The sequence below is a fragment of the Cynocephalus volans genome, chromosome 4 (genome assembly GCF_027409185.1).
Source record: "Cynocephalus volans isolate mCynVol1 chromosome 4, mCynVol1.pri, whole genome shotgun sequence".
Lineage (NCBI taxonomy): Eukaryota > Metazoa > Chordata > Mammalia > Dermoptera > Cynocephalidae > Cynocephalus > Cynocephalus volans.
In genome coordinates, this window is record NC_084463.1 from 144,494,221 (window position 1) to 144,515,486 (window position 21,266).

Sequence of the window (21,266 nt, forward strand, 5' to 3'; positions counted from 1 at the left end):
CTCCTACACAGCTCCCTGGCCCGGTTTCTGCCCACCTGTCCCTGACAGTAGGATGGAACCTTCTGCCACCTTCCAGGGCCACCTCACAAAGGGCATTAGTTCCAGGGTTCAGTGTCAGCACCGGCTCTGGGGCTAGGCCAGAACCTCCACACTGAGGTTTGCTTTTCATTTGTTTGATTTTACTGACACTGTAGGCCACTAGGTGCCAAACCAAATCTTGTTCTAGTGTCACTGCCGAAGGGTTAAGGGCATGGACTTTGGAGTCAGATCTCAATTCAAATCAGATCTCAGTTCAAATCCTAACCTTGCCTCTTGCTAGCCAGACAAGTCACTTAATCTGTGTGTCTCAGTTTCCTTACCTTTGAACTAATGTACGTAATGTGCCCAAGGTCTGGCACACAGTAGGACCTCCACAGTGGTCACTGAGTCCTCACCACCCAGATCCCCAACCACTCCCCACTCATCCTCCTCCCTCCCTCCTCCTGCCCCCACCACCATCCCCATCTCTCCCACTGGCATCTCAGTGGTCCTGGGGAGGTCCTGCCAGCTGATGAACATGGAGGAGTCAGCCCTGACCCACTCAGAGTCCCCCGGGAGGGAGCCACACAGGCTCCCCACATCTGCTCTCAGGGCCTTTCCCATGTTGCTCCCTGTAGCTTAGAACAGTCTGTCCAGGGCCCCACAGACCCTGCCACCACCCCTGAGGCTGAATGAAGGGTTTCCCAGTGAGGGACAAGCTTCGGGCCTGATCCCCTAGAGTATATGCTTCAGGAGGTCGGGGACAGTTTTGTTCACTGTGGAAGCCCCATCATTTGACACCAGGTAGGTAGGTGCTCAGTAACTATGCAAGTGAAGAAATGCACATGATGGTTCTTGGCAGGTCTGAGGCAAGGCTGTGGTCCACCTCTGGGAGGCACTTTCTTGGTCTGGTTCATGGTGCTGTTACTCGACAGCCCAGCCCAGGCCACTTACTAATGCACTGCAAACCTGGTTCACTTTAGACTTGTGGGCAGCTTTAAAAAACATGTCCCTGGCCCCACTCCAGATCTGTGGTATCAGGTCTGAGGGCTGAGGCCAAGGGTCGGTAGCTTTGGTAACCCACTTGCTTCTGAGACAGCAGAACTGCTGGCTGGTCCAGCCCCTCCTTCACCTGCTGAGAGGGCCCAGAGAGGGATGTCCCTTATATCCAGCCTTGGCTCCTTGAGTGGCCTCACTCATGCTCCAGGCCCCAAGTATCCCCCTGAGGCTGACAAGTTCTGGCATTTCCTCCAGCCCAGTCCACTCCCGTTTGCTCTGAGCCCACATGCTAACTTCCCAATGACCACCTCCCTTTGCATGTCCTGGAGACAACATGTCTCCCCCAAACCTGCCTCTGCATCCTGTGTCCCCCCCAAGGCTCACCCTGCCAGGAACCTGGAATTGTGCACAATCTGCCTGACCCCAAAGCCCCTTGTCCTTCATGCTCCCTCCTCCCGGATGCCACGCTCTTCTTCCCTGTCCACAGCAGTCCCCAAGGCCCGCTTGTTTACACCTCACCTCCCAATCCCCACTGCCACTGCCTTAAGCTGGCTCCTCCCACCATGCAGGTCTCTTCCCCACGTCTGGCTGCCATCCCCACCCACCAATCCATCCTCCACGAGGCTGCTGGAAAGATGTTTAAGAATATACACCCCTTCCCCCCGCCTACAGTAGACCAGGTCCAAGCTTCTTGCCTGGGTATGTGGTGCCCCCTTCAACTTGGCCCTAACCTTCCTCTGCAGCCTCCTGCCACCTGCTCCCGCCTGCACTGCCTTCTGCCTCACTGTGCTGCGCACCGCCAGCTGCTGTGCACGGTTTCCTGCACACAGCCACCTCTGCTAGGCTGGCTGGGAGAAAATTGACAAACAGCTGTAGTGTTCTAAGGTCTGCTCGAAGGCAGGCTTTGGCCACCTCCAGGCATCACTGCAGGCAGGCGGTCACCACTCTGGCCTGTGCCCAGCTCGACCACTTCCTGTACACAGGAAGCACGTGCATTTCCGGTCTGTCTCCTTCATCAACCTGCATGCTTGAGGACAGGGAACTCTGCCTCCTTCGTGTCTGACTGCCCAGCACATGGCTCAGCGCCTGCTACACAGCAAGTGCCCAGAGCACTTGTTAAACTAAGCAGAAAGTCACGGGAGCCAGAGCTCCAAGACTCACAGACAGGCCAGCCCTTTGCTGGGGTCACTGCATTCATACCCCAGTCTGGGACCTGGAGTGCTTCTCAAGGCACTGAGAGGGCTATGTCAGGGCAAGGTGGCCCCTACCAGGGGGGCTCTGCACCCATGGTGTCTGGAAGGAGGCAAGGCACGGAGGACGCAGATGCGGACAGAGCCCTCCCTCGACACTCTAGCAGAAGGGGTGGGCTTTCACAGGGCAAAGAGAGTGGGGCAGTGGCTGAGGATGTGAAAGGTCAGGGAGAAAGAGACCAACCCATGGCCCACACAGTCCAGACCCTCTGCCCTGCACAGCAGCCTGCACAGCCCCACTGGGAATCGGTAGGGTGTCTGGGGAGACTGCAGCTCACAGCCCCTGAACTGTCACCTTTTCTCTCCCAGGGCCCCTCAGGCTCCCGTTCCCTCCCCAGCACTGGCTGGTGCCTGACATTCCTTTCCCATGAGAGAAATCATTTTACTCTCAACTGGGGAGAAAGGGCTTGTGGTGCCTCTGCACTGGAGCAGGGTTCACCATTCACTAGGCTGCAGCACAGGGAGGATCCAGCACAGGGAGGATCCAGCACAGGGAGGCTGGTGGCACCATGGCCTGGGGCTGCCGGAACCACAGGGACCTGCAGGGGGAGGGGCAGACAGAGGCCCTGGCCAGAGACCGCTGGGCAGTTGTCATCCATTGCCTGGATTCAGTCTTGTTTGTCTTCACTAGGGACGAGTGAGAGAGGAACAGAGCTTGCTCACGCAGCTGCCAAGCCAAGCAGCTTCCCATGCTCATGAGGTTAAATCACAGCTTTCCATGGCTACAGGAGCCTGGATCCCAAGCCTGATGGAGACTTCGTAGCCCGGTGACAAGGCACAGGCTGCAGTAGCTCCATCACAGGAGGGTGCAGTCCAAGTCAGGAGGACATTAGGAAGAATGCTGGTAGTGACCAGGACTGTGTGCAGTGTCTGGCCGGGGAGGAGGTGCCAGTGCGCATGGAGAGAGGCCACATCCTTGGTCACTGCCTGAGTCAGTTTTATTAGGGAAGGGGGATTGAAGGGCTGAAGGCTCCCCCTGCCCAGAGCAGTGGAGCACGCTGCCCCGCCCCTCCCTGCACCCCATGAGAGGGGTGTCTGTCAGCCCCAACTGTAGAAATAAATTTTCTGCCAGGTGGGCAAGTAGTCCATGAGCGGCCCTGCAACAAAAAGAGCAAGTCAGGCTGAGGGCATGTCCCCGCTCTGCCCTCCCCGGGCCCTTCTGGGCGCTGCCACCCACACATAGCTCCTCACACCCGCTCAGCCATGGCATGGGTTCCCCTCTTCTCTCCCCCTAGGGAGGCAGCATCAGCAGAGGTCTCCAGCCACATTTACAGGCAAGGACCTGGAGGCTCAGAGAAGCCAAACGGCTTGCCTAGCTGTAGGTGCCTACGGGGCCGAGTCAGTTCCAGGCCTGTGGTTCTCTGCTGAGGGGGACATCAAAACAGCCCAGAGGGCCTCTTCCCTGCTGTAGAATCCCCACCCAGATGAGCTGATTTCCAGGACACTGAGACACGAAGAAGTCTGACAGCCTGATGCCATCTAACAATCCCCCCACCATGGGACACCCTCCTTCTAGCCACTTCTGGCTCTGTGGGCCACCCTGGCCCATGCCTGGGGGTTGTCAACCACCCAACCCTGACCTGGGGCTCCCTCTCCCAACTATGCCAAGAATCAAATTACAAGGAGCCAGAGAGAAGACAGGGAGATGGACCACGCATGTGATCCACAACACTCCACAATCACCATCCCGCCCATGCTTACTTGTGACCAGGCCAACGCCAGGGACATGGTCTGCCAGCAGCTGGAGCAGGAAGAGGATCCTGGCCCTGGATGAAGGGGTGAACAGGGAGTGGCTGAGTCAGGGTCTGGTTCCCTGCAAATGAGGTGGCTGAAAACCCTCACTGACCACCGAACTAAAACACCAGTGTACCCCAGAGGACAAAAGGTGACTTTCTGGAGCTAGGACAGACCCCAACACAAAAGGACGAGACCTCTGGGGTGGCTCTGGTCCCTGCCCTCCCAGCCACAGCCCCAGGAGGCTCACAGCTCAGCTTCAGGTTGGCAGTTTACTCACATCACCTCAGACACCCTCTTCCCTGTCCCCTTTCTTTCTGTTCCCTTCCTTCTACTGACCTCCAACCACAAACACTTGCGGAGGGTCACGTATGGAGCGGTGCCAGGGCAGAACAGTCAAGAGTTCAGGAGGGAAGATATCCCCACCACCTGCCCTCGAGAAGCTCCCAGTCTGGCAGAGGAGCTGAGCTGCACAGAAACCTCACAAGCCAACGCTGAAAGCACTCAGGGCCCCAGGAGGGAACTCTGTTCTAAGGAGGGCACATGATGGCTCAGAGGAAGGGGCATTTATTAAATGCTTACTATATACCAGGCATTACCATCTGTATTAATTCATTTAACCCCTACAAGAAAACCAAGAGGTGGGTACTATTATCATCCCCATTTTATAGATGAGGAAATGGGGCACAGAGAGGTCAAATAACTTGCCCAGAGTCAAACAACTGGAAGGCAGCCTGGCTCCCAAGAGTATGCTACACTGTCAGTCTGAGCAGTCAAAATGGGATGAGGAGAGCGGTCCTTCCAGACTGCACCTGGAGCCCCTCCAGACCCTTCCCCCAACCTTTGGGGAAACAGGGAATTTCTCTGACCAGTTTCTAGACCCTTCTCAGTGTGGGACACTGCTCTGAGGGTGCTAGCTCTAGCTGGTCAGGTCAGCAGGACAGAGAGCCAAACCAGGGGGCTCGCTATCTGGGGAGCCACCTCTGCAACTGTTGTGAGCTCAGAATTCCTCAGTTCAATGAGATACCTGGACTATGTCTCCTCTACAAGCAATCTGTGTGGGGAGGGAGGTCGCACAATACATGTAAGTCTCTGGAATGTTTTCTCTATGGGTGGAAGAGGATTTACCTTTAGTACCTTATGAGCTTTCAAAGTTATCTGAAAATAGCAGGAATTGCCAGGCAAAGTTACTTTCACTGAGTTAGTATTAAATATTATGTAAGCTTACTTTCTGTTGTCTCAGGAAAAAACAGAGATTGGATGGCCATGATATTAAATGCAATTCCAGTTAATATTCCAGTTTTCAGTGTACTACATATTAAGTCCTAGACAAGAGGGTCCCAGGAGCTTTGTCTGTCTCACAGCCCCAGCCAATGCACAGGGACCCCTGGTCAGATCATGGTCTGAACTCACACAGTCATCCTGGCAGGACTTTGGGAGACTTGGCCCCAAGCTGCCCCACCCATCACCCACAGGCCTCTCTGCAGCTGAAGCTGTGAGCTCCAGACCCTCACAGGTAAACAAGTGTGGGCTGGGCAAAACAGGGACAAACCCAGAGAGAACATGGATTTGGGATCTAGCTCTGCCACTGGCTAGCTGGGTGGCTTTGTTTAAGTTGCCCAATCTCTTTGACTCTCATGTGCCTCTGGTGGTAATCCAAACTGTTCAGCAGGAAGGTGTGGCAATGGGCTAGAGTGCGTGGAGAGTCTGCACTGCCACTGTCCCTGTGGGCTCCTTCCAATGCCTCAGCCCCGCCCTCGGTGTCTCTCTTGCCAACAACCATTTAAGCACGTGCATGGGCTGATGGCCCACGAGCTGAGCAGGGCCGGGGGTGTGTGGTGACTGCCTCTAGGCTAGCACACAGTGGGTGTTCAGTGAACACTGTTCGGGGGAAGGAGGGAGAAAGAGAAGGCACCCACAGGGGTGGAGCACCAGTGCCCACTCCCCTGCCCTCCCCTTGCTGGGGGTGCAGCTGGCCACTGGCGTAGGGCAAGGTCCTTACTCAGAGAAGCGGTCGTAGAACGGGGAGCGCAGCAGGTAATAGAGCAGCAGGATGGTCCGGCGCCGCAGCTCCAGCCGCTCCCTTCTGGTCAGGCCCTTCCTGTCGCTCAGAAGGCTCAGGCTGCCATGGAGGGGACACGGTCAGGGCCAGGGACATGATCTGGGCCCATGGGAGGAAAGGAGCCATGGGCTGGGTGTCCACAAGGGCAGCCACAAGAGAAGCAGGGAGGGGCTGCTGCCTGCCTAGGTGAGGCCAGGCCTGCAGTGGAAAGCCCAGTGGCAGGTCTAGGCTCACCTGGTCACGTCCACAACACCAGACAGAAGCCAGGGTGTCCACGACCGCTGACCCCATAGGCCCAGGCTAATCACTGACGGCCAAGGCGTCAAGGATACCTCCAGCACCAAAGCCCGGTTCAGCGCACTCCCAACTCTCTCTCCCCAGCCAATGCAAAGGATACAGTGCAGCAGGGGCCGGGCAATATACAGGGACTCCGCGATGGTCTCCTGCAGCCCCAGTGGGGTGGGGGTGCCGCTCAGCAACTCAGGTTGCTGCTGCCGTCCCTCCCGCTGCTGGGGGGCTCCCCAGTGCCTCGAGTGCAGGGAAGGAGCTAGAACACAAGGGCAGCAGATAAGCAAGCCAGGCCCAGGCCAGGCTGGGAGAAGGAGGTGCTGACAGAAGCCAGTCCTTCAGACCCACACTGACCTCAGCCCCTAGGTGCCCAGTCGGCTCCAGAGTCCACTTACTGTTCTGGAGGGTTCGCACTACCCGGTTTGATCGCTTCCCCACATATGATTGCTCCTGGTTGCCAGGGCTGTGGTCACCATCTAGCAGGGATAGACAGAAGGCCATACCATCAGAGGGACATGTTTCCAGCAGAACCTGCAAAGAATACATGTGCAGCGAACGCTCAGGGGCTAAGGGGAGAACGGATGAGCTGTCTAAGGCAGCAGCCGAGTGGAGGAAACTGCAGCCAGACTCTGTGGCTCAACAAAGGACCTGTCTACAGGAGGAAGCATTCTGCAACCCTGCCTGGACTGGGGAAGGTCTGCATCATCTGTGGCCAGAGCCACTCAGCCAAGAACCCAGGCTTCCCAGGGACTAGAGCAAGGCAGAGAAGGCCCAGCCCAACCCCAGCTATGGGGATCAAGGCACCAGAGAGGCCGTACCTCTCGATCCTTTGCTTTAAACAGGACCATGATGAGAAACAAAGAACTGCCCCCACTCAAGGCCAGAAGAGTGATGCCCGGAGGCTGACAGGTGATGGGCCCAAAGCCCTGAGGGGACAGATCTGCTGATGTCCTGCTTCTGGAGACTGTAGCTCCCGATATAGAACCAAGTCCAGAGACAAGGCTGGCAGGATCCCTACCTCCTGCTGATGCCCTGTCCCCTCTGCCTGCAGCCCACAAAAACAAATGAGGACTCTGGCATCAGAAGTCCTGAGTTCAAGTTCTGGTTTTGTCTCTAACCCTTCCTTTTCTTCTCTGTAGGATTTAGGGTGATGAAAACAAAATGAGTTGATGGGAACAGATGTGATCCATAAACAGACAGTACTGTGTTCATGTTGGTTGGGTCAAAATCTATAAATTAGTCCATAAATCCACACCCTGTTCCACTCCAGAGCGGGGAAGCAGCTCACCCGGAGCCTGCGCCTGGGTCTCCCTGTCCAGCGGGACGATGGGGGGTGAGGTCTGGAGGCCAGCCTTGAACCAGATCAGCAGGAACATCCGCAGTACAGCCCTGGGTTGGGGAGTATGGCAGGGCTGGGGGGTAGATAGCTAGCCCACAGGAGGTCAGGGGTCCTCTCCTGAGCAACATCTGTACAGCTGGCCTGGGTCACCCCCGCCCACGTCCTGCCCTCCACAGTCCAGACCTACTTGGCCAGCTGGATGAGGGCAATGACGAGCCAACGGCCCACTTCGCCCCACACCTTGGCGGCCCCCATCTCCATGAACACCTCCACACACTCCAGCACGCTCAGCCATGTCAGCAGCTTCTGCTGGGACAGCGACTGCAAGAACCCCAGGCCAAGAGGTCAGGGGGCTCCCCCTAATCCCAGGTCCTCGTTCTGGGAAGGGGGGTGGTCTTCTGACAAGAGATGTGAGTTTTCCCCTTTCCAAGCCTAAGCTTCTAGACTTGAGTTCAAACACCAAATCCACCACTAACAGGTTGGGTGACCTGGGACAGGCTACTCCACCTCTCTGAAACTCAGTCTCATCATCTGAGACAGGGACACTGACACTTTTACACTTCACCTAATGAGATGGTTTCAGGCTCAGATGGACACAGGCATCTATAAGACCAAACATGCTGCATACACAGGCTGCTTGTAACTATTTCATTCCTGAGTCCCTGTGCTTCCCGCCCTCAGTTCCTGGCAGAATTCTCACCACAGGCAATGTTTTCCGAAGCTCCTTCCGTAGGATGCCATCATTGACCAGCACAAGCAGGTTAGAGGCAGAGTACACTGAGGGGTAGAGTGTGGCCATGAGCGGCTGGCTCTGAAGCCTCCGCCCCTCTCACCTTCTCCCCAGGGCTGCAGGGATTACCTGTCACCTGTTGTGCTCAGACACCCACGGACTATGTGGAAACTAACCTGCCCCTCAGCCCACTTCCTCAGTGCTCCACGCTCCCCAATATGATCTTGGGTGGACCAAGAAAGGACAGATCGGTCAATCTCAGTGACAAACCAGCTACTACTCTGCTGGATAGCACTGGTCGTCCAGCTGGCCAGAAATACCCACTGTGTTCCAAACAGCCGCAGATATGCGGTCCCACCTCCTAGCTTTTGCTTTCTCTGAAGCCTATCCCTGGAAGTCAACTCCATCTCTACCTTTCAAAACCCAGCTCATCCTTTCAAGACTGTCACCTCCAATACTGGGAAAACACTACTGAGACAGTTACACTCTGGGAACCCTGGGACCTAGGACATGTGGATTTTAATCTTGGTTCTGGGGTCATCAGTGGCTATTCCCTAACCCCACTGAACTTCTGTTCCCTTAACTAGACAGTGAGGACAATAACAGTACCCACCTCATGACTGTAGGGAGGATTAACTGGCAAAGGCATTAAAGGTGCTTAGCCCAGAGCCTGACCAGTAGTAAACATTCAGTCAAGGTCCCCAGACGTGTCTCTCGACTACGGGAACATTGAGGGCCCAGGACGGTGCACAACGGACCTTTGTCCGATTCAGTCCTAGCACAGGATGATCTAACGGGCAGCCCAGGAACTCGAGCCAGGGTGGTCACCCCGTCTGGGAAGCTCTCCCGGGCCCAGGCCGCCCCCCACCCACCCCAGAGCCCGGCTCACCCAGCTCTGACAGCTCGTGCGAATCGGCGAAGCGACCTAAAGAGAAGATACAGAAGGCGTCGGGGAGCGTTCGCCTCAACCCGCAGCTCCGAGTTCCCTACAGGAAGCTAGACGGGACTTCTCAAGCACAGCGATCATTATCCTGACTCCACAGGGAAGGGGACCACTGGGGTCACAGGTCGGGGCCCCGAAGGGATGGGTCAAAGGTCAAGCGGCACCTGCTAGCAGGTAACTGAGGCCCCGCACTGCCGTCTCCAGCTGGGCTGTGGCGGCCGGGTGACGAGTCACGTATTCCTGGTAGCGGAGGCCCAGGAGCCGCAGCTTCTCCATCCTGCCCTAGGAACCGACAGACTCACGGACCGACAGTACAACTGGCTGCGGCGCCCTGCTTCCTGCGCCCTCCTTCCTGCTTCCGGCTCTGGGCCCGCCTCTCAGTAGCTTAACTTCCGCGGGTCAGAAAGATGGTGACATGAAGAGGCACTGAACCACACTTCACCTCATCTCTTAAAGCACCTCCTACTCGGATAGCGCTTAGCAACTGCGGGCTTAAACCCGCTCCGCTACTCCTTCAAGTCATTGGTTAACACACGCTCCGCCCCTGACCCACCCACTGTCGTCGAGATCCGGCTCTTCTGCCTTCCGGGTCGGCTGCTCTTGCGCCTGCGCAGCTAAAGCTCCGGGAAAGCTCGGCAGCAGTCTGAGCAGTTTGTTCTAGATAAGGGAACAGGATCCCGGAGTCTTTCCAACAGAATGCCGAGACTGTCGAACGGGAGGCTCGGATTTTAAAGGGCTGGGAGATAGCGCGCGGGAAGGAGCTCAGTCAGACTTGGGAAGGCGCGGGGAGTCTAAGGACAGTCGGACTGTGTCTCAGCAGGCTCGCGTTCGGCCAGTTGCCCGTACCCCACCAGAGGTGCTGGGGAAACTGAGGCAACGAGGAGTCCAGCCTCCCAACGCAGTCTCGATCCCCTAGCCAGCACAGTTAGGGCCCGATTTCCGTCCCAGCTCCCCCAAGGACTCTGCCTACCAAGAGCGCGCATCTGCATTCCCACCTCCCCGTATAAAACCCTGACCTGGGCTTCTGCCTACGGATCGGGGTGACCTTGGGCAGGAGTTTTCCTTCTCTGGGCCTCGGCTTTCCCCATCTGTAAAACGGTTTAAGGGCAGACTTGGTCCTTGAACTCGGGATCAATCTCAGAGCACTTTCCGGCACTCGGATGCACCTGCCGGTACTTAGCTGCGCTCCAAGGGACGGGGGCGATTCCTGGGGATCCCTTCCCAAGCCGAGCAGCCTCCCTGGAGGGGATGGCGGAGGGACAGCAGCGGCCAGGGCTGGAGGGAGCAAGCGCTCCGGAGCAGCCGCTGATTGGCTGTGGGGAAAGGGGCGTGGCAGGGGTGGGGCTGCGGGCTTGTGCCTTAGGGGGGGAGGGCTCGCGGATTTATGGTACCCTGAGACTAGTAATACATTATTTTACCTAATCCTCCCAACCCCAGATATTATCCCCAGATGAGGAAATGATCCACTTAAGAACGCCCAGTCAAGATTCAAATCCTGGCCTAGTCTGACCACAGAGTCCAGGCGTTTTAAACATCACACCTCACCAGGCGGCCACAACCTTTCCTGTCCCTAACCCCACCCTCCACCCCAGTTTAGTTTTCTTCTTTATCAGGTGGGGAATTAGAGCTCACCCAAGGAATGAAGGAGGTGTCCAGGGAGCTCGGGAGAGGCAAAGGCCTTGGAGAACAGAGGAGGTGGTCAGGAGCATCGTCAGCACCATTTCCGGCCACCTCTCGGGTGCCAGGCTCGCTCGTCCTCCTCCAGCAACCTCGCCAGGTGGTTATGAATTCCTGTTCCCAGATGGAGAATTAGAGGCCCAGAGAGGGGAAACGACTTGGCCGAGGTGGCACAGAAAGGCATTGGCCAAACGGGGCGTGGCAGCACCCTCTCTCCTGCTACCCACAGCCCCGCAAGAGCATTGAAATGTCTTAGCTCCCTGGTCATGAGGCAAGTTAGCAGCTGGATGGAGGACCTGGGCTGAGGGCAACGGGTCTGGGATTTTCTCCCTTCCTCCCCCAACCCACCATCGCTATGAACTTGTTCCCGAACCTCACCCTTGGCCTCTCCTCCATCCCCTCCCTCTGCAGCTGTGGAGACTGAGGACAAGTGGGACTTTCTTCAGCACTCCCAGGCTGGTGGTCCTGTGCTTCTGGGAAGGACGGAGAGGCAAGGAGGACACAGAAGCCGCCTTCTCAGGACAAAATATAAAGGCTCTAGGCCTGGAGCCTATTTCTTCTTTCTCCCTCCAGGACTGAGAGGGGGAGCCTGGGCTCAGCCAGGTTGGCAGCAGCAGGGCTGCCAGAATTTCCTTTCTAGATCCCGGGTCTGATTAGGACCCAGAGACAAAGAGTGGCCCTGTGTGCAGCAGGCGCCCAAGGCCTAGGGCAGCCCCTCCCGCTGGACCCCTGCCTGGACCTGGCCACCTGGCTGGGCTGGAAGGGCTTCTAGGCAGGTTGGGCTGGATCCTCCTTCCTTCAGTCTGCCCCAAGTCGCAGGTACAGATGAGGACACCAGAGGCCCAGAGAGGGGACCTGACTGGTCCAAGGTCCCACAGCAAAGTCCTGGGCAGAGCTGGCCACACCGGCCTAGAGGACCAGCACCCTTTTATATGCCCGCACCTGTCTCTCTCTCCTCCTTCACACCCCCAGAACAACTCCTTGGAGGGCCAGCAGGCATCTCAGCACTCAGGTGTTCCCTGAGTGGCAAGGTTGAGCGAGAGGAGGGGCCAGCATTATGAGAGACCACAGTGAGCTCTGCAGACCCAGCTTCCCCCACTGATTTCCCTAACCCCTTATTGAAGACTTGTCCTGCCTGGGCCAGGCCCTGCCTGTGTGCACTACCTGTCCCCTCACATTTAATCCCCACAAATGGTCTCAGATGAGGGTCTTGGGGAGGGGACTGCCCACCTCCACCCCAGCTATGGGCTAGAGATGAGGATCAGGGGAGCAGGAGGCTCAAAGCTCCAGATGCCTGGATGGCCCCTGCATCCCCCATCTCCTCTCACTTCCCAAATGTACAAGGAGCCTCCCTCAGTCTCCATAGCAACCATTACCCCTGGCCTCCACGGGCCCTAAGCCTGACCTTTCTCGTAGGCCCCCATCTCCTAGAGAAAGGCAGTCTGGCCTCACAGAGGAGGAGACTTGGGGGTCTCGGGCTGGGCTGCTACTTCTCCACAGCCTTTTTGGGGGGTTGCCTCACCCTTTATAGCTGGAAGCTGGGCTCAAGGTCACCATGGAAGCTTTCCTGGTCACCATGAGGCCCAGTGGAGTCCACAGAGGGCAGACTCTCCTCATTCTCAGCCACTTTCAACACATTCTGAGCTTTTGGTATGTGCAGGCCCCTTAATGGGCACTGGTGACCCAGAGCAGGACAAGGTCCCAGTCCCGTGATGTGAGCAGCTTATGTTCTAGGAAGGAGACAGGCGATAAACAAGCGAACAACTTCAACTTTCCATGAGTGCTAGAAAGAAAATAAACACAGGGATGTGGAGGGAGGAGACAGCCCCGCGATGAGCTGCATTCCAGGCAGCAGGACATCAAGGGCAAGTCCTGGGGCAGAAGGCCCTGAAGGGGTAAAAGCAAGAGAGCTCCTTCGGCAGCACAGAGCCTGGGGAAGGGGTAAGAGAGGAGCTGCCTGAGACTGGACCCGGCCAGTGGCTGTTCTTGTCTAACAGGTCACTTCAACTCACTGGGGAACAATAAGGCCAGTGTCACAGGACAGATGTGAGGATTAACTGAGAGGAGGCTTGCAAACCCTTAGCACAGGGCCTGGCACGCAGTCTGCGCTCCATCAGCGCGGCTCTTTTTGTCCACTGTCCAGAGCGCCGGGCACCCACCTGCTCCAGGGCCGGACGCGAGGCTGGGGCCTGCACGGGGCGCGAGGGGAAGGAGGAGGGAGGAAGACAGCCCGGCCGGGGCGCTGGGCACAATAGTCTAGACAAAGGGTGTGGGATCCTCTGCCCTGCCCAGTCTGCCCAGGCCGCGCGGGTCCGTGGGGCCCCGGCCAGCTTTTTAACTCCCGGCCGGGAGGCGGCCTTCACAAGGGCGCTTTGTCCCGGCCGTGTCGAGGCGGGGCCACCTAGGCCGAGGGTGGGGAGAGGAATAAGGAGACTCCAGGTGCTCAGAGGCTCCGGGGCAGGTCTCGGCAAGCCCCGCCTCCTGTCTTCAGAGCAGGTGTCCCTGACTCCCGCGGCCAGGCATTCAGGTCCCCTCCCCCTTACTCTGGATCGGGGCTGGGGTCACAGTCCCCTCCCCTGGGAGAGGAGATGGGGCCCCAGAGTGGGGCCGAGGGGGCTGCGCTCCGAGCAGGTAGCGGGGACTGGCCCTTCCTGGTGGCTGCTCCCGCTCCCTCCAGCTCTCCCCGCGTCTCGGTGGGAAACTCAGCTCAGAAAGGACGTTCCCGGGTCCCAGCAGGCTGGGGGCCGTCGGGGGCCGGGGCAGGAGGCGGGGCTAGGCCCCGGGGGTCTCCCCGCCCCTTCGAGCTCAGCCAAGCGGAGGTGAAACCTGAGCCCAGGTTGGGGGCGGGGCCGGCCTGCGCCTCCCCCAACTCCCCGCGCCCTGGCCGGCAGCTGGAAGAGCAGGGCCGGGGCCCGGGAGCCGCCGGAGCAGGTGAGGGCGACGACCCAGCGCGGGAGGGACGAGCGGCGGCCGTCGGGCCCCGCCGCCGGTGCTGACCCTGCTCTCTCTCTCCTCGGCCCGCAGGGCCTGCCATGGAGCCCGCAGCCCGGGGTCGCGCCCCGCCCTGAGCGCCCCCGTCGGCGGCCATGCTGCCCCGAGGGCGCCCCCGGGCGCTGGGGGCCGCCGCGCTGCTGCTGCTGCTGCTGCTGCTGCTGCTGTTGCTGATCGGATTCTTCCTGCTTGGTGGGGACCTGGAATGTGAGCGCCGGCAGCAGGAGGGGCCAGGATGCTGTCCCTGCCCGCTCACGCCACGTGTGCCCCCAGACGGGCGGCTGCGGGGAGCTGCTGCCCTCGATGGAGACCCGCCCGCCAACCGCGGGGGCCACAACCGCTCCGACTGCGTCGCGCAGCCGGCGCTGCCGCCCAGGTGCGAGGTAGGTGCGCGCTGCCCCTGGCGGCGGGAATCCTGGGGGCGCCGCGCCCCCAGCCCGGCCACCTGGACACCTGTGGGAAGCACAGCACCTGGCGTCTGCCCCGGCACTGACCAGCCAGCTGGGACGCTTCGGGTGCACACCTGTGCTCCCGGCCTCAGTTTCCCCATTTGTGAAATGAAGGGGTTGGACTCCTCCTGCCCCTCGATGCTGGGCGGGGCTACAGTCCTGGGCCACATCACCTCAACTAAGGGTCCTCACCGTCTCCTGGAGAAGGGGGGACTGCTGCCGACCCGGATGTCCACTCCCCAGCTCTTGCACGTGGCCATCGTGTGTGCGGGACATAACTCCAGCCGCGAGGTCATCACCCTGCTGAAGTCCATACTCTTCTACAGGTACAGCCAGGTGTCAGTGGCAGAGGGTTAGGAGTGGGGAAGGGTACAGAACAGAATCATGGGCAAGTCACTGGGTCTCAGGGCTTCGGCTTCCTCATCTGTGACACAGGGACAGTGTCCCCTTCCTCCCTTAACAGGTGCTTGTAAGAATATCCTGGGCTGGGCAGGAAAAGCCCTTTGCAGAAGATGGTGTTTCCACCTCTGGGCCCCTCAGGGTGGGGTTTGTCCCATGTTGTTCCTGCTGGAGCCTCTCAGGCTTCCTCTCTGTCCACCCAAAAGGAAAAATCCACTGCACTTCCACTTGGTGACTGATATGGTGGCCAGAAATATCCTGGAGATGCTCCTCCACACGTGGATGGTGCCTGCTGTCAGGGTCAGCTTCTATGATGCTGAGGAGCTCAAGGCAGGAGCCCTGACCCCTCTGCACTCCCACCCAGCTGTGCTCATCCCTCCCCCTCCCGGGGTATCATGGGGTGGGGGAGGAGAATCCTCAGCCCCAGCACACCTACTGAAGCTCAAATCCCTCACTCTTGGGGTTCACTCTGCGGATGTTCTGGCACTCATGGCCCCTCCTCTCCCAGCTCATGACCTGCCCTTCCCACCCACAGCCCCAGGTCTCCTGGATCCCCAACAAGCACTACTCTGGCCTCTATGGGCTGATGAAGCTCATGCTGCCTGGCGCCCTGCCCCCTGACCTGGCCCGAGTTATTGTCTTGGACACAGATGTCATCTTTGCGTCTGACATTGCGGAGCTCTGGGCACTCTTTGCTCACTTTTCTGGTGAGAGGCCTGGGACTGAGCCTGTCCTAGCCATCCCCCCTCCCTGGCCCATGGTCTAGCCCTGAATCCAGGTGTGGGGCAGCCTCGGGCAGCTCCCTCCCTCATGCCCTCCCCTCCCAGACAAACAGGTGATTGGTCTCGTGGAGAACCAGAGCGACTGGTACCTGGGCAACCTATGGAAGAACCACAGGCCCTGGCCTGCCTTGGGCCGGGGATTTAACACAGGTGGGGATAGTAGTGGGGGGGCAGGCAGGAGGGGTGGGCCACTGGTCCTCGGGCTCCAGGGGCTGGGCAGGGCACAGAATGCTAGGAAACCCCCGCAGAAAGAATAGTGCTGTGGAAAGAACACTGGATGAAGAGCCAGAAAAGAGTTCCAACCTTGGCTATACATGCGGATGACTTTGGCCAACTCACTTGGTCCCCCTGAGCCTCAGTTTTCTCATCCATTAAATGGGGCTGATTTTAACAGCCCTGGGATCACTGAATCGATGGTTATCGATGCTCCACCTCTGTCCCCAAGAGGATTGACTGTTGACAGAGGTAGTCCATGACCACATCTGAAGTCAGAAAATACCAAGAAGTCAAAAAAAAGAAACATTCATAAACACCTTCATGGTCCCTGGCCCCAGGAGCTGGCCATCCCTGGTGGGCATGACAGCCTGTCCCTGTCGGCAGGTGTGATCCTGCTGTGGCTGGACCGGCTTCGGCAAGCTGGCTGGGAGCAGATGTGGAAGCTGACAGCTCAGAGAGAGCTCCTCACCCTTCCTGCCACCTCCTTGGCTGACCAGGTCTGGGGAAACCTTTGTGGGGGGGGCGGGTAGCCAGTTGGGGACTGAGGTGTGATGGCCATCTCTGCTCAGGACATCTTCAACGCTGTCATCAAGGAGCACCCAGGGCTGGTGCAGCCCCTGCCCTGTGTCTGGAACGTGCAGCTGTCGGACCACACGCTGGCTGAGCGCTGCTATTCTGAGGCGTCTGACCTCAAGGTGAGTGAGGCAGGAGGCTGAGTGGTGGTCCCTCTATAGTCCCCCCACTGACACCCTCTCGGGGCCCAGGTGATCCACTGGAACTCGCCAAAGAAGCTGCGGGTGAAGAACAAGCATGTGGAATTCTTCCGCAACTTCTACCTGACCTTCCTGGAGTACGATGGGAACCTACTGCGGAGACAGCTCTTTGGGTGTCCCAGCCAGTCCCCACCGGGGGCTGAGCAGGTGAGAGGGAGCCACCTTCCCTTGCCTTGGGGAGGTCCTGCCCCTCTCTGCTCTGGTGGGATCCAACCTTGTTTGGGGAACAAGTCATCCTGCCCCAGCACTGGTCCTTCTGTCCCCTGAACCCCCTCAGTGGGAGCAGGCCCTGGCACAGCTCAACGAGGAGGACGCCTGCTTTGAGTTCCGGCAGCAACAGCTCATTGTACATCGTGTACATATCACCTTCCTGCCCCATGAGCCACCACCACCCCTGCCCCACGATGTCACCCTGGTTGCCCAGCTCTCCATGGACCGGTGAGGGTGTGAGGACAGCCCCAGGGAGCATGGTGTGGGCTGGGACGGGGGATTTCTGAGGAGGTTTCATCTGGTAGCCTGATGCTACGTTAGTGAGATGCCTCTCCTTCAAGCAGTTCCAGAAGTTGGAGACATTGGATATGGTGGAAAGAGCATGGGCTTTGGAGTCATTCAGATGCTTGGAACTGTCCCTCAGTTGCTGTGGGACCAAGTCTTAATATCTCTGGCTCTTTGTTTTCTCATCTGTCAAATGAGACAGTGCCCACCTGGTGAGATTAAATAAGATGGCCTCAAAAAGTGCTTGGAAGGTGCTCTGGAAGTCAGTTGAGGGGGTGTCAGCGGCAGCTCGCTTTGGGGAGGGTTTCCAGCCCTCCCTGAGCTCCTGGGCTGACCACCCACCTCACCCCAGGCTACAGATGCTGGAAGCCCTGAGCAGGCACTGGCCAGGCCCCATGAGCCTGGCCCTGTACCTGACAGACGCAGAGGCCCAGCAGTTCCTGCATTTCGTCGAGGCCTCCCCGGTGCTCTCTGCCCGGCAGGATGTAGCCTACCACATGGTGTACCGGGAGGGTCCCCTCTACCCTATCAACCAGCTCCGCAATGTGGCCTTGGCCCAGGCACTCACACCTTACGTCTTCCTCAGTGACATTGACTTCCTGCCTGCCTACTCCCTCTACGACTACCTCAGGTGGGCCTGGGGGAGTGAGAGAACAGTACATGGATGGGTGTACAGGGTCGGGGGCACCTATAGGACCCCAGGCCTTTCTGGACCTCAGTGTCCTCTGAAAATGGGGTTTGTATTAGGCTGTTTCTCTGGGCTGCCATAGAGAGGAGGGGAGGCCGGCACTACTTCAAGTGGCAGCTCCACTTGGGTCGTGTCCCCTGTGGCATCTGTGCTGAGGCCATTGTGAGCATGGCCGGGCCCAGTACTATGGGCAGAGGCCCCACCCTTCCCTCCTGGTCATGGGTGCTGCTTCTCAGGGCCTCCATTGAGCAGCTGCAGCTGGGCAGCCAGCGCAAGGTGGCTCTGGTGGTGCCAGCATTTGAGACCCTGCACTACCGCTTCAGCTTCCCCACTTCCAAGGCGGAGCTGCTGGCCTTGCTGGATGCTGGCTCTCTCCACACCTTCAGGTAAGAACGGCCACTGCTCTGCCCCACTCTGTCCCCTACCCAGGAGCTCCTAGCCTCAGCCTGGCTCCCTTCCCGACCCTGCTGCACAGGTACCACGAGTGGCCCTGGGGTCATGCGCCCACAGACTATGCCCACTGGCGGGAGGCTAAGGCCCCATACCGCGTGCAATGGGCAGCCGACTATGAGCCCTACGTGGTGGTGCCGCGTGACTGTCCTCGTTATGACCCTCGCTTTGTGGGCTTTGGCTGGAACAAGGTGGCCCACATCGTGGAGCTGGATGCACAGGTGAGGAGGGCACCTCGTTGCCACCAGCTTCGATCTGAACACCTCTAGGTGCAGGGAACTCACTATTCCTCCGCATGAAGGACTGCACCATTAGGCAGAACTATTAGAGTAAACCTGTCCCCAGAGCTGCAATCTTGCCCTCCCCAGGGGCCTATGACCCTCCCTCTGCCCCACCCCTACAGGAATATGAGCTCCTGGTGCTGCCTGAGGCCTTCGCCATCCACCTGCCCCATGCTCCCAGCCTGGACATCTCCCGCTTCCGCTCCAGCCCCACCTATCGTGACTGCCTTCAGGCCCTCAAGGAGGAGTTCCACCAGGACTTGTCACGCCACCATGGGGCTGCTGCCCTCAAATACCTCACTGCCTTGCAGCAGCCCCGAAGCCCTGCCTGAGCCATGCTGAAGCCCTGGCTCTCACACATACTCCCTGCAGATCTTGCCTGCCCCCCACCCTCCCTGCTGTTTAAGTTATTTAAGGTCTCTATTGGAAGGGCTGGGGTGGAGCGTCTTTGGAGTGGATCCTGGGGTCCTCCTCTTGCTGCTATTCTATGTCTGGGGTCTAGTCTCCCTCTGCCCCAGCCGGTTTGGGGCTAGTTCCCCCATCCTCAATTTATTTTCATAATTAAAGTTTTTAAATTCCTTTCATGTTTCTACTGGTTTGGGGGATCAAGGGCTCTCTGGGGCATGAGCTAATCAGTGAGCGGGGGCATGCTCAGTTTGGCTGGAGTTGCACAGCCTGCTGAGTCCCTCCCAGACAGGGTGAGTCGGGGGAGGGCAGAGGCTGGAACTGATGTCTTGCACACCCTCCCCTGCCCCAAACCCAACACCATGAGGCAAAGAGACTTTATTTGGCTTTATTTAGTAAAATGTTAAAATAAATAAATACAAATTGATCAGCTGCTCTGTATCCCCCCCACCCCCTCAAAACAAAAACCAAACAAACAAAAACAAAAACTTTGAAGCACAAAACTCCAAATACAATTTCTACCAAGACTGAAATCACAAAGGGCATGGACAAGAGACAGGATTGGGGTCTGGCTGGCTCTTCTCTGCACGGAGCTGCTGACCTCTGGCCTGCCTGTCCCGCCCTGCCTGACTGCAGCTCACCCTGGGCTGAGGACCAATTACACTGGAAGGAGGTACAGGAGCCAAAGGCTGCTGGGGGGGGATGGGGGGTGGGAAGAATCCTCAAGGAGGAAGGACCTTGTGGGAGGAGGTTGCCAAGTGGAATTTGTGAGCCCTGCCCTCCCTTTACAAGAGTTATTTTTAAAAGAATTCTCACCCTGGCTCTCTGGAGGGGTGACCCCCAGCTTCCTCCCTTCACTCTAGTGGGAGGGCCAGAGGAATCTTCCCAGGGGTCACCCACTCCTTTCTTGGAGAGGAGCTGACACACAACACAGGCTGCAAGTCAGGGTGAGAATGGGACTCTTGTTTCCTGCCAAGGGGCCTGGCTGATGACTAGGGGTGAGGTCCACAGTCATTTATGCAAATTTGCCTCCATCCAACAGAAGCCAGGGGATCTGGAGAACCTAGGGCCTGGAAAATGTATCTGGCCACCTTCCATCCTACTGTCCTAAGAGCCTTTTGCTCCTGGGGTAAAAGTCTCCTAAATTCAGCCCTTTAGATAAATAAGGACCACACCCTAAAAGGGAGCGAAGGAAAGAAACCACGTGCGCGCGTGCGCGCACGCATTCGCTGGAGGGTTGAAGCAGGGAGCCCAAGGAGGCTCTGATGGCCCCAAAAGAGGAAGGAGCAGAAAGGTGGCTGCAGAAGCAGCTGTACATGCAGAGACTGAGGTGAGCTGCAAGCATGGCCACCCCCACAGGAAGAGCTGTGCACAGTTGCACCGATTCACACCGCCTATTGGGTCTGAGCCAAGAGGCAGCAGGGACAGAGAGGCAGGCCCTGCAGGGAAACTGGGCCCCTCAGATGGTGCCAGCTGGAGGCTGTAAAGGCCATGTCACAGGCTCTAGAGACAGGCCCCACACAGGTAAGGCCCCACCAGGGACTGTCTTAGTTCAGTCTCCATGTCAGGTACAACTAGCAGGCTCTCCCTAAAGGGCCTGATAAGGAAGGAAGAAATCAGAACTCCAGATGAGCTCAGCAGAGGTGAGGCAAGACCGAGCAGGCTGCATGAAAGAAAAAGGACCTGCAGGCAGCAAGAATGTGTGAGGCAGAGATGACAGCAACATGACCTCACTGCCTCCAGGGAGCAGCGCCTGATCAGGGACTGACAGTCAAGGGCCCAGCGGGCAGCCACTCCCTTGTCTCTGAAGTGACTGCAAAGCCAGCTGGCCTCAGTAAGTGGCTGTCAGCAGCAGAGGGAAAGGAGGAAGAAAGACGTGGAGGCAGCTTGGGTGGAGAAGCGTCATGAGAGTGTGTCTCAGGTAGTCACAGGCACCCACAGGTCTGCGGGGGACAGAGAGGAGCTCTTCTCTGTTGGCAGGACAGTGAAAAGGAGATTGAGTAACCAGGGCCTTTTCTTTATAGTAAAGCAGTGTTTGGGAATTTGAATCCAGAATGTAGGTTTGGTAGGGCAGGGTTACATTTTGTACTCCATAGTAGCTGACTCACAAAACAGCTCATATCTGAACATTAGGAAGAGTCTATACCCCAACTTTAGGCAAGGCTGGAATGTAGCAGACACAGCTCACAGCAGCAGGCAAAACACTGGTCAAACCCTAGCCCTGTCCCCCCAACCTCAAGACTCCTCAGGTAGCTCCTCAGGGAGCAAAAGCCTCTAGTAATGATGGCTTCCCAACT

The 21,266-nt window shown here is 58.1% G+C and overlaps 2 protein-coding genes across 3 annotated transcripts; one reads left to right on the forward strand and one right to left on the reverse strand.

Moving 5' to 3' along the window:
* Positions 1-3,187: 3,187 nt before the first annotated feature.
* On the reverse strand, positions 3,188-9,890 carry PEX16 (peroxisomal biogenesis factor 16). Its single transcript, XM_063094119.1, has 11 exons — positions 9,528-9,890; positions 9,310-9,345; positions 8,391-8,467; positions 7,878-8,011; positions 7,640-7,740; positions 6,747-6,827; positions 6,461-6,610; positions 6,298-6,370; positions 6,004-6,123; positions 3,969-4,033; positions 3,188-3,364 (listed from the first exon to the last, which is right to left on the reverse strand). Exons 1-11 carry the CDS (start codon positions 9,637-9,639, stop codon positions 3,306-3,308), a joined length of 1,008 nt encoding a protein of 335 aa, XP_062950189.1. The 5' UTR covers positions 9,640-9,890; the 3' UTR covers positions 3,188-3,305.
* Positions 9,891-14,126: 4,236 nt separating this feature from the next.
* LARGE2 (LARGE xylosyl- and glucuronyltransferase 2) lies at positions 14,127-18,896 on the forward strand. 2 transcript variants are annotated; one of them, XM_063094655.1, is made up of 14 exons: positions 14,127-14,223; positions 14,305-14,414; positions 14,724-14,806; positions 15,086-15,209; positions 15,415-15,586; positions 15,707-15,811; positions 16,262-16,374; positions 16,447-16,572; positions 16,642-16,797; positions 16,928-17,088; positions 17,498-17,776; positions 18,070-18,219; positions 18,309-18,504; positions 18,687-18,896. In XM_063094655.1, exons 1-14 carry the CDS (start codon positions 14,127-14,129, stop codon positions 18,894-18,896), a joined length of 2,082 nt encoding a protein of 693 aa, XP_062950725.1. The 2 variants fall into 2 exon arrangements, with proteins under 2 accessions (XP_062950725.1, XP_062950723.1); XM_063094653.1 differs by having other exon boundaries at positions 14,127-14,414.
* Positions 18,897-21,266: the final 2,370 nt, after the last annotated feature.

Coding starts and splice junctions, on each gene's coding strand:
- LARGE2 (XM_063094653.1), top strand. CDS start 14,127: ATGCTGCCCCGAGGGCGCCCCCGGGCGCTGGGGGCCGCCGCGCTGCTG. Junction 16,573..16,641: donor CTGAGGCGTCTGACCTCAAG/GTGAGTGAGGCA, acceptor CTCGGGGCCCAG/GTGATCCACTGGAACTCGCC. Junction 18,505..18,686: donor TCGTGGAGCTGGATGCACAG/GTGAGGAGGGCA, acceptor CCACCCCTACAG/GAATATGAGCTCCTGGTGCT.
- PEX16 (XM_063094119.1), bottom strand. CDS start 9,639: ATGGAGAAGCTGCGGCTCCTGGGCCTCCGCTACCAGGAATACGTGACT. Junction 6,371..6,460: donor TGCCCGGCCCCTGCTGCACT/GTATCCTTTGCA, acceptor CTTGGCCGTCAG/TGATTAGCCTGGGCCTATGG. Junction 3,365..3,968: donor TGGCGTTGGCCTGGTCACAA/GTAAGCATGGGC, acceptor TTTTTGTTGCAG/GGCCGCTCATGGACTACTTG.